Source organism: Protopterus annectens, chromosome 10.part0 (assembly GCF_019279795.1).
Source record: "Protopterus annectens isolate FY-2018-M chromosome 10.part0, PAN1.0, whole genome shotgun sequence".
In the NCBI taxonomy this organism is placed as follows: domain Eukaryota; kingdom Metazoa; phylum Chordata; order Ceratodontiformes; family Protopteridae; genus Protopterus; species Protopterus annectens.
The window spans coordinates 596,084,376-596,096,717 of record NC_056744.1 but is presented as its reverse complement, the minus strand read 5'-3'; the positions used below and the strand labels follow the sequence as shown (position 1 = coordinate 596,096,717).

At 36.9% G+C, this 12,342-nt stretch overlaps 1 protein-coding gene across 2 annotated transcripts in view; it reads left to right on the top strand.

Moving 5' to 3' along the window:
- The first annotated feature begins 554 nt into the window (after positions 1-554).
- KDM4A (lysine demethylase 4A) overlaps positions 555-12,342 on the top strand; it is a 2,334,711-nt gene continuing 2,322,923 nt past the window's right edge. The window contains exons 1-2 of one of the 2 annotated variants that reach the window (XM_044085421.1): positions 555-629; positions 2,805-2,959. In XM_044085421.1, the coding sequence (XP_043941356.1) occupies positions 2,822-2,959 (138 nt within the window). In that variant the 5' untranslated portion in view covers positions 555-629; positions 2,805-2,821. Of the gene's footprint in view, positions 1,301-2,804; positions 2,960-12,342 lie in introns of both variants that reach the window. The other variant, XM_044085420.1, reaches the window with a different exon arrangement.

Genomic DNA, 12,342 nt, shown 5'->3' with positions numbered 1-12,342 from the left:
TTGAGGTATGTTTACAGTTATCATGTGTTCCACATTATGATAGGTAGCGTTCCTCCTTTCGGAAACTGAAGGTTGAAAACTATGCTGGTGACAGCGGTGAGTAATTGGCCAAAAACATAAAAATGTTCACATTCATTTAATTAGGGGCAGCTGTACAAAATTTTGTAGTGCTAGTCTGCAGGGACTACTGAAGCAAACCCAGTTCTGAAATCATTTTCTCTATCCAAAATATCACTGTTAAGTAGGAAACACAGCCTACCTAACACACTTGCAGAACTTACACAAAAATATCGACTTTAAATCAATAAGCCAGAACTGTTCACTTGGAGGTCTTACAGCAAAAGTTCTGCGTTATATAAGGTAAGAAATAAAAACAAACAAAAAAACTTCAGAAGTTGGTGAATATGTCTATCAATCGGGACTGTTATCTACTGTACATTCTATACAAAAGGAAATAAAACTAATAACCTTAAAAGAAGTATGCGCTCTTAACCCCAGTTAAAGTCATACAGCGGGGGCGTGGGCGACTTGGGATACCCACAGCAAGGAAATAGTACGCGTGCGCATAACAAAATAATGGAGGACAAGCTCCTGAAAAGAAATTTTACATTGCTGTTTGACTAATACAGGTACAATGACGATTTGGAAAAGTATTAACCGGAACTAGACATTACCATTTGTATCAGAATATACAAGAACGAAAACATACGCAAGGTTACCGTTGAACTTCCTCAACCTGTATGGCTGCACCCTAACTTAATGTAGTTACTCAGCATCACTACTTGTAGGGGCAAATTACTTCCACCCGCCAGTACAATCTAATTCTGGGCCTCTGTCACTGGAACTGGGCCCTGACTGCATGAAAGTAATTGATGTGATCTCAAGCAAATGGAAAGCAAGGGTGCTGCTACAATGAAGCAGTGAGTGGATGCGTTATGCTTCGGTTGGTAACGACTTAACCAATCGGGTACAGCGGGTGTTCAAGTCTGACAGTCACAGGAGGAACAAAAAAAAAAAAAAAAAAAAAGGCCGTAAGGGGGCGATCGGAACCGAGCTTATCGGAACCGAGCTTACCCTGTCTGATTTAAAATACAGACGCTTCTCCGTACATATACTTTAAATGTAATTATGGGCCTTTGTTCGTGGCTGCGAGATCGTAGTTCTTACAACTTGACAGTTTTGTTTAATATCCTTTATTGACGAGTGGCCGATCTTTGGTTTGGTTGTGTTGGGTTTCCTGCAGTGTTACACCTGGTCCTGTGGGAAGTGAGTTACAGGCTGGTGTGTTGGTGTTATTTACGTAAGTTATGAATTTATTGTGTTACTTATTTACGTTTTTGGTTTCAGTGTTCGGCTAAATTAATGCTTCTGCTTTTTGAGAAATATGAGTGTTGCACGTCTGTCTGGGTGTTAATACAATTGTTGTATTATTTTTTTCGGCGGGGAGTGGGAGAGATGCAGGTGAGTACTTTTAGGACCTGGATCGATCGATGTATATGGTGCTCCTATGGGAAAAAAATCTTCCTCCAGTTTTCGTGTTGGGTATATAAATTGCTTTATGTCCGTGTTCAGTAGATTAAATAATAGTAGTTCATCATTACCTGTACTATTATTGTATTAAGTAGTGAATTAGAATACCGTTTTGTTTAATTTGATGTGCATATAGTTAAATTAAGGTGTACTATGTGATGCCTAGTGGATTTAGCTGCAAATTATTGCACGAATTTACTCCTTTTTAATCAGGGTATGAGATGGTTATGGGAAAAACAACTTGTGTAAGCCTTTCAAAATAAGTACTGAGAGATGTGAGTTAAAGGGGGTGTGTTCAGTAGCCAGAGAAATATCTGCTCCTGTCCAGTCCTATTGTCCATTGAAGGCAGAGGGGCTACCTGGAGTGCTAGCTTGGGGCGCCAGAGAGGGACTTTGCATGTGTTGTATTTCTGCGAATCTTTTTGAGTGGAACTGATGTGGTGTAATTGTTTTTGAAGATCGGTAGAACGAGGATGCAAGTCATTGAGTGAAATTAGTTTTATAAGAAGTGCAGTTAGTTGTTATTTCCACCTGTAATGTTTGTACAGTTATCCATTTGATAGTAATTCAGATGAAGGGATGATGGGATAGCTGGTGTGACCTTGTGCTGTCTGATTTGTTTCTGTATGTTAACTGATTATTCGAAGGCGTCTTTTCACTTTTGATACGTTTTTGTTTACTTCCTGATATACTTTGTTTCCTAGTAAGTTAACTAGGTGTGGATCGTTTTCCCCAAAAGTAAGGTCTTGCTATAGCACTACTAATTGCTTTCTCTGTCTTTTTCTGTTTCATGGTTATTGATGATGAAATTTCAGGTTAGTACAAACATTCTAACCAACGTGCTACACTTACCATTTTACCAGAGTTTCTCTAGCTTGTGAGGAAATGTTGAGTCAAGCTGTTGTTGGCAATATATATTTATTTTGTCCAGGGTATTAGACTGATCCAAACAGACCCATGTAAGCCACTGCCAAATCACAAAGAACAAACATATCAACTTATAAATGTTGGAAAACTTAGTGTGTCTACAGATGTTAGTTATATACATAGTGTATACATGATGTAACTGAATAGTAAATAAGTAAACTTTACAAGATTTGCAGAGATTTTTGAAATTGTTGCTTGAGTAAGCGTGCAAAAGTGTATGTGCTTACACAACCGTGAAGAACATGGCTCATCAGCAAATACTGCAGATATTTTTAGCTAATATTTTGTTTAATTTTCTGTATCACTGAAAATGTTTTTTTATGCCGAATTCCTGTTTTTCATGGTAGAAAAAACATCTTGCAAGATGGGATCGGAGCTGGAGTTTCCAAATCCAAGCTGCAGGATAATGACCTTCTATCCAACCGTGGAGGAGTTCAAAGATTTCAGTCGCTATATAGCTTACATTGAGTCCCAAGGGGCACATCGTGCAGGGCTTGCAAAGGTAATTGTTTTTCAAAGTGTCATTTAAATGTGTTTTTGTAAATTCTTAACTCATGTCTTAAGAGGGGTGAATAATTTCAACAGTAATATGAAGTTGTGGGTTATCCTGCTTGGGGGTATAATGTCTTCTAAACTAAGTTTGATGATATTTTACACTGTCTGCTTAGGCATTTTGTGTAGGCTACAAATTAATAATCCAGTGTTTTGGGTAAATCATTGTAGTTGTTGCTGAGACTTGAGTTTTGTGGTTTACTTTCTCATACACCTGATTCCTCTAGTGCTGTGATTTAAGGAAATGTGATCGAGTTAGAACAGTAGTTGCTGTGCATTATAGTAGTTTCTCTAAGAAAGGTGTCCTGTGTGGTATCCTTGGTCCTTGCTTCTAGTGTATATATATATATATATATATATATATATGTCCTATTTCTTTGTTTTTCTGTTATCTGTGATAAGATAGATAATTTCTTGCTAGATGTAGAATGAGAGAGAAATGGGTGGATAAAGACTTTCATGCACATGTATGTGGTGAACAAGTAAGTTTGTATGCTAACAAATACATATGCATACAAAAGAGATGAGAGGTCAAAAACAGAAAAGTGATTAGTGAGGGATATGAGTGAGTATCAATTTGCTACCCTTTATATGAATTGTGATAGTATGAGTTTTGTTCATTTCATGATGGTAGTAGAAGTGCAAAGTGGGGTTTGTCACTTTCTGGATGGCTGTTTATTTTCATGGTTTGGCCCATAGCATAGTTTTAAGGGAGGGGGCATGGTGTCAGTGACTTTGTGGAGGATAGAGGACATTGGAAGGGAGTTGTTGGGGGAGGCTGATGCGTTGGAGTTACAAGATTGAGATTGGTTTTAGGTGGTTCAAAGGGTTGTTCTTGAGAATTAGATGTTTATAGTATTTATCCACTTTTTTAAGGCTTAAATCTTGGTATGATATTGATCACTTGGTATGTCATTATAATCTTGTACTAAAGTTATGAAAGCAAGAATGTAGCAATTGGGAGGACACAATAATTGTTATTTATTTTATTTGGTACGGATAATTTTAGCCATATTCTAAAGAAAGCCTCTTTCAGTTGATAAAGTGTTGGATTGCAGGAAAGCTGGGATTGTTATGAACATTAATTGCACTATACATGACTTCACCAATTAAAAAAAAAAACTTTCTGATTTTAAAAAATGAGCAGATTCAACCAAAACATGTCTCTAATGTATATAAGAAAGTAGTGACTCTTGCCTCATTTTAATGTTATAGAAATAGTACATTTCATATGTAGTAAAATGTATATTAAAGACACCAAGATGAGTAAGGCCATTGTGTTGTAGTGCTGTATTTAGATTTATTTAGCTTATTGCTAGTAACTTTTTGATAGTAACTTGGAAGATGTTAATGATATATGGCAACTAGTGTCAGTGGACTCAATGGTAAATGCTTCCTATTGCAGTAGTAGCAGGGCTGTCTTGTGGTTGGGGTAGTGTTGTGTCTAACTTTTTATAAAGTGGTTTGCACATATTATAAGAAGATATAGATGTGAGACAAGAAAGTGTAGTTGTGAGGCACCAAAGTGGTTAGAAGAATTTTAATGTTTGAAGAACCAAAAAATGTGGTACCACTTGTATTGTTTTGTTTATGTTTGATATTTTTTTCCAGCTTAGTGTTATTTTCATTGGAGTTCTGAGGAGTAACGTTTCAGGAGCAGTTGTTAAGCAGACTTGAATGTGATGCGCATCTACTTAAGTTGTTAATGATTATTAACTTGTATGGTTTTATGTATGCTGGAAGAATAAACAAACTTGTTACAGAGAGATTAACAATTGAGAGCATAAGTCAAGTTAATTTTTGTCATATAGGTACTGTCACATAAGATACTATCAGACTGATACAAGCGAAATACAAGATAAGTATTGTATGTACAGAAATTGGAAATGAGAAAAAAATCCTAATAACTAAAAAAGTAATGCAATTGTTCTTATCAGTATAAGAAAACAAATGTAGTCAAGGCAGGAGTGAGTTTAAAAACTATTTTGAATGTGCATCTGCTAGCAAAGAATTTTCACGTAACTCCTCAGTGGCATGTTCAGTTGGCATGGAGGCAGCTTTTGAATGCATACTTGGGAAGAAATTTGCTGCACTGCTTGCAGAATTCTGCTGCAGAATTTGTATCATGGACATAGAAGCACATGTTGCCAATTATGTTGTTGGATTTAGGTAAATTCTCAACTGTCCCAGTTTGGAGGAAAGTTCCCATTTTCAAACATGACTTACTCCTTCACACAATTTTCTGAATCTTCCATCACACAATTGCTGAAGCTGACTAGTGAACAGAAAACCACACTTCATTACCAACATACTAGTGACACCAGTAATTTAAAGAAACTGTCTTCTAATGTTAAATCTCACTTTTTCAGAAGCATAAATAAATTACCTTGTTGGGTAGAATTTTGCATTACAGTTAGAGATTACATATTTCTCAGTATTTCTTTGATAATGTGTTGATATTTTTCCATCGTTTTTGTCACTCAGTTTTTTAAATATGTTCCTGTGTAGTATCCTACATGCTCACAAAGTAGAAATAGTTGCATGCTGTTTGGTATTCAAATTTTGTTAATTAGATGTTCATACGTTTAGCTGTTTGTATCTACTTTTCAGTGGCCTACATTGTCTGGCTGAGAGGTGTAATGGATAGGAAAAGATTAGATTTACGTGTGGATAAGAAATGTGTTGGCTGACCTAAGATCACAGTGTGCTTTATGCATTTCCTGGATACAGGAAGATGAGGGGCAGTTGGGGTTGCTGAACTGGGAACAGATGTTGGGAGACGTTGGGCGAATTTAAGCCAAAGTGCAGTGGTTGGTACCCCATGTAAAAGTAGGAGTCTCGTTATTAACCTTTCTGTAGTTAATAAAAAGAGGAAGATTTCAGGTATGAATCCCTGTTTGTACAGAACAATGGATGGAAGGAGATGCATTAAGTCAAGAACTGGGAGAAGAAAGGCCCAAAGTCTGTAAAGAAATTTAAAATTTTTAATCCACCTGAGTTGGTACATTACATGCATGTTTATCAAACTTAAGCTATCGATTGTTGAACTAAAGAGTTCAGATTTTTTTCAGTCTTGAAACAATTAAAGGAATAAATGGATAGGTTTATCTAGAGATGGAGAGTATTCTCATTCTCATTTTTGGTATCCTTGCAAGTAAGTAGAACTTTTAATTACACACTCAAAATAAGGTTCCTAGTACTTAGGCTTTATTTACATGTTTTGACAAAGTCAACTTTGATTTTCTTAGCATAGATTACAGCCCATAAGAAGGTTACCTAGGCCTTTTATGAAATTCTGTTTTTTAGATGCCAGAGGACGTGTTACCTTCAAGGGAGTTGGTAAAATAATTTAAACTGAGGTCCCATTTGCAAGGCACTTGTTGAAAAAACAGTAGGGAGCTGCTTTAACATTAGCATTCATCTTGTATCACTAAAAAAAATGAAACTAGTTATTTTGTGTTGATAATTTAATACGTATAAGAATTAATATAAAAAGTGTAAATGACTGAACAGTTTTTTTATTTTTTTCAGTTCATTTTCTTATATAAATAAAAATGCATAAAATAAATATATATATTTGCTGGGTTAGTGCACTTTTCTTAATGGACCATTTGTAGGCATAGTCCAGCTGAATAGGATCCTGTAAGAAATTTAGCGATACAAGGGTGTGCTAAAATGCATACATATACATATTTACAGATGCAAGAATATGCATTTACTTCAAGAAGCAGTTTAAAATGACAAAATATGGATGGAACATGAAATCGTGCTTACTAGAGCTTCTTGGATAAGATGTAGCCATATTGAATGAGTTGGTTTATGCTACTGGGATGGCAGCATATCATTACACAGAGGAATGGAGACATTAGAAGAGGTGAGTGTGAATAATTGCAGGACAGGATATGGTGGGAGAGAAGACAGACAGATGGGAAGAGGAGTTGAAAGGAGAGAAGTGTGAGGAATGTGAAGAGAGAGGCAGGATGGATGAGAGGCAGTAGGTGAGGGGATGAAATAATGAGATATGGGAGAATGAAAATGGGGAAACGGGTTTGGGAGAGCTGCAGGATTCTTGTAATGTGACCTGTATGAGTGCAGCTGTATTTTGTGAGATGTTCCTTGAGCTGTCTGAAGTCCGACTACTCTTGGTCATTTTATAATCGAGAGAGGAATGGAGTCCCGTAGTTCAGTTGTTAGGATGGAGATTGCATGGTCAGTGCAGTGAAGTTTAATTTTTGGAGTTAGTGGGGCTGGTTGAGAGCAGGGCCGGCCTTAGGCATAGGCGAACTAGGCGACCGCCTAGGGCGCCGTAAAGACCGGTGTCATAAAGGGCGCAAATTAAGTGAATTAACTTAAACTTTACTTCTCTCCACTTTTCAACTCTAGCATTGTGCCCGTTTGTACTGCAGCATTGCACCCTCCCCCACTTCTGTAATTAAGCACGCTTCATCCTCCAGTGCACACAGAACGCCCCCCTACTGTATTCTTCCACCCCCCCTCATCTATTTGATGAGTCTCAGTGACTGCTCTTGTTGAGGATTATTTAAAGCAGCCAATCAGTGATGCTTTCGTTTACCACTGACATCCCTGGCTAGTGCGCCAATCACCAGTATATAATGCAGCTCACGCCCGCCTCTCACTCCTTTCCTCATTGACGAGATAGAGGCGGGCGCATCTATTGGCTGTCTTTACTTTCGCTTTCTGATCTGTGGACTGGTCGGCGTGGATTATCGGCGGTCTGATTCCCTTCACCATGTGGGCTACGGCGGGCTACCAACTTGGATTTTTGCATTTTTTTTGTGCTTACTTGCTTTTGAAGGTAAGTAAGTTGATTCAGGCACGCAGCTTTCATGCTTATGCTACGAAACGCCAGATAAAATATAATATTGCTGAATTTGCTGTGTTTTCCTGCTCTGGCCTGGGTTAGCGGTTAGTTGTGAAAACTATTGTTTTTCCTGTTTTCTGCAGTTAGTTTTTTTGATCGGATGCATTAATTAGCTCGCTGGTCAGCTTAGCAAGTGCATTTCATAATCTTTTCTTAATGTGTGCCCCAGTGGTGAGCTGGACTTTACGACCATAACTTTGTTTGGATTATCAATGCCTGAAACCGTCCCATCATATCTTCACCATATTGTTAGTGGGTTTTTACCTTTAGCACTTCACCATGCAAAATAATGTGCTCCTACATAGTTCTAATGTCAGTGTTAGAAGAAAAGTGGGTATAGTACAGATGGTTTAAGTGGTGTTTCTCTCTGTTGGTTGCACAAAATTTGCACTTCAGTCCTGTTACCAACTTTGTATTATTGACTGGAGTGTTAAGAAATGTTTATTTCTGATAAGCACATAAAGAGCTTTGTATGATGATTGCAAATATGATTTCAGTACATCAGGATATTATTACAGACATGGCAAATTCATACTGTCAGAGTTGACTTTTCCAATATGCTGCTTATTGCAGGAAATAGAAAAGAATGTTCTAGTTAATAGAAGAGATTGCACTCCAAGAATTTTGAAAAAGAAGCAGAAAAGTCTTTTCATTCCAAGGCTTAAAACAACTTTAGCATAAAAACTGCTTTATCTTAGCAATAATTGAAAACAATGTTTAATTATTGAAAAATAAAATCTGTCTTAGGTTTTAACACACATTAATTGAGGTTGTGAATATGACCTACACTACAGTTTTTTTTATTAAGTGTTTTTATGACCTTTGTACATATATATATGTATATATATATAATTTTATCAGTTTATACATATGAATATATATATTTTATTATTACCTATTTAAACAATGTATTTTATGACTTGATTAGGAGTTAAATAGGATATACTTATAAATGCACTTGCACTTTATCTCGTATAAGAGTTTAGTGATTTTACAACATCAATTCCTTTTCATTGTGTTTATTACACCTAACAAGTATTTATTCAATTAAGGTTGAGTGTTTAATTGCAGATGCACCACCTTATAAATATGCTTGTTAGTTGTTTGTAAATTTGTCTGATGAAGGTGAGACATTGGGCTCTCCGAAAGTGTTTTTGTGCTAACTTTATTCATTAAAACTAATATTTGCCCTGGGATTGTGCACTGTTGCTCATTTCTGTTTCTTGTTTTTTAGTGTAATATGTCTTGAACAGACTATACTTTTCCTAGTATGAAACTAAACTGTCCTTTGGTCTGTGTATCCAAATCCATGGTCTTGGGCACCATCAAGGTTCAGAAATTGGTAAATTAAATTAGTCTACTTTTTAGAACAGAACTGTAATTTTGCCAAAGAGCACGCAGCTCTCACTCTCTTTATAGCAAAAATCTATTTTCAAACAGTAGCGTCAACAGATTTTTTTCTACAGCATCTTTCAGTTTACTTTGCTTTATTACTTTTTTCAGAGTTTTATATCTGGGGCAAGTTTCCAATTGCACCTAATTCAGTCCTGCTTAACTGAACTGGTCCAGGTTATGCTCACATTTTGTTTTTGACTACTAAAGGCTGTTTCTAATGCAACACAGGCCATACACATTACAACTTTTTAGGGTTTATGCACTTGTTTTCACATAACCCTTTACTCCATTTTTGACACAGGAGTCAAATGACTAGAGAAGCCAGGGCACAGAGGCGAGACAAGCCATTAACATCACTCCAAGCCTGTGGTCAGTAGAAAAATGGTTGGGTTGTCTTAGGCTGAAGAGGTAGCACATAATCATAGAGTTCTTTCATTTATCACGCTGCATCCATATAAATTGTTTTGCCACAGATGGAACACTTACCTTTTGCACCGTGTCATAAGATTCCAGTAACACTGATGCATTTTTCTCTTATTTCTTTCGTTTTTTATCCTACATGTTTATTGTTTACATTATAATTGTATATTTTTCCAACACAGAAGTCTGTAAACCTTTGAGACTAATGACACTAAAGCAGGGATAGGAAAGAGACGCATTCATAGACTTGGACACAACTTCAGGAGCCTACCCTGACTTCACTGGGGATTCAATAGATTTTTGGGCCTTGGTTTATGCATTTTTTATTAAAAGGGGCACGTGCATATACTAGGAGTGACAGGGTAGAACATGCATCATTGTATGTAGTATTTAAATGCCTCGCGGCTATGTTATTAGGCATGCTATCATGACAAAGTGAGGCATAAATCTTCTGCAATAATTATACAGCCATAAAAAGCCCTTACTTGCTTCTTTGTGTGTGGTCTTGAGCAATTTCGTTTAGCCTGTACTTTCCCCAGTTGAAGTTTCATCAGACCATACCTTGTGGAGGGTTCAAGCATTCCAGCTGTACATTTAGAAGGGTTGACCCTCAAATCCTTTGCTAGATTGAATCCAGAATTGTCTGTAGCCTTAGCAGGTGGAACTCTGTCCTTACTGTAAATTAACATAATTCTTTGAAATGTGACTGAGACCCGATATAACTAAAAAACACTTTTTGCTGAAGTCTGCTATCTATGGTAGAGAAAGCTGTCTGCTCTTTAACTTGCTCTGTTAGAGGGGACTGCCTGTAAGATTTTTGTTTACGTCTAGCCTCATAAAGTAATGTGCTTTCCCTAACCTTTATACTAATTCATATCTTCAAGGCATTAGCTACGCTTCTATTTTAGAGACCTTTTAAGTTTACAGAAGTCATTGCAAAGTGTGATGGTGCCATTCATTTTTTACTCCAACACCAGTGATACCACCTGTCAAGCTTCAGGGATCCAGTAAGACATTTTCTTCTGACTTTATAACTATGTCATGCTTAACTAAGGTATTTTTTTTTTTTCTGTCAAGATTAACTCCATAAAATGAATAGCATCACCCACCCATGAAGCCAAATAATATCTGAAGTCAAAAACCTCCTGGAGTGATGCAGTCCTCAAAATTCACACAGCCAATAAAAATAAGATTTTCTTTATTAAAAAGTTAAGCGCTTTCGTCTCTGTTGAACTAGGGACTTCAGAACAAAATCATTAAAACCTGGTTCTGATTTTCCATGCATTTAAACATTGAAAGCTGGAGTGGCTTATGTGGGGGTGACCCATCCGTGGGTGTGGCTCAAATAGGGGTGTTCCTTGAGTATGGTGTGGGTGGGGCTTAAGGGGGCACCAGAGCAGTACTTCGCCTAGGGCGCTGTTTCAGCTAAGGCCGCCCCTGGTTGAGAGACCCCTGAGATTATATGTGGGAGCTTTGATGAAGAGTTGGAGTAGAAGAAGAAGATGCCTCGGGAGAAAGGGCTTTGTGAATTAGTGATTCTTGTAGGAGGTCGTCTCCCAAATGATTTGGGAGTCATTTGGCTTTGGTGAAAGTTAGGTAGTGATGCTCTTTAATGGAAGAGTTAGTAATGAACTGACAGATTTTATTGGAGATGGTTAGCAAGGTTGTGGTATTTTCCTTTGAGGCTGCTTTTACCCCCACCCTTTCTTCAGCAACAATCTTATTACAGTTAAATACATGCTCTTCCTCCTCCAATTTTCTTATCTAACAAATTCTCAATTTTTTTCCATAGCATCTGTATTGTCATAAAGTAGTACTTTATTCCATTTGTTAGTGTTGTTTTTTTGTATCCTACTTCCCTTACAATAAATACTGTTTATGCATTTGACTCATTCCCATGCATATTCAGTTTTCCTATTTTTTGTGTCTTTTTCAGTACGTTAAGCGTGTTTAATTTCCTCCATCTTGTATTTCCTCCATCATCTTGTATTTCATATTTCTTTTCCCTGGTACGTTGTCTAATAAAATTCTCAATCAAACATTTTCCTTCTGTCTTTATTGCCTTTTTCATCTTTCTAATTCTTTGTATGAATATACCTTTTTTTTCCCCTTACGATCATATTAATACAATTCTTTCTTTTTCCACCAACCTCATGTAATTTTACCTTTCATCATTTAATGTTCTCATGTTCTTCAATCCTGTTACTTTTTTCTAGCTTTTTTCTCCTTAAAGGACCACTACGGGCAGGTGATGAAGAAAACCTATATTTTTTTATCTTGCCATGATTTACTACACCTCCCAAAGCTGCCTGCAGCAAAATAAGTACTCATTCCTAATTTTATTTTGTTTTTACTCTTGTCTGCCCTCATGGGGGCAGACATCGTGATTCCTTTGGAAAGCTAAATCTGTCTCAGTGCACAGACTGTGAGAACAAATAGCCCTACCATTTGTTGTCAGATTAGACTTCCATTCACTTAGAATGGATCACCTGAAAAAAAAATGCCAAGTTTGAGAGTCTGCAGCTTTTGTGTCATTGACTGGTATGTGCTGAGTTTTACAAATGTTGTTCCTATTGATGTACTACACATTCTCTGAAAGAAACTTGCAAAAGTGTCAACAAATTACTGAGATAAAA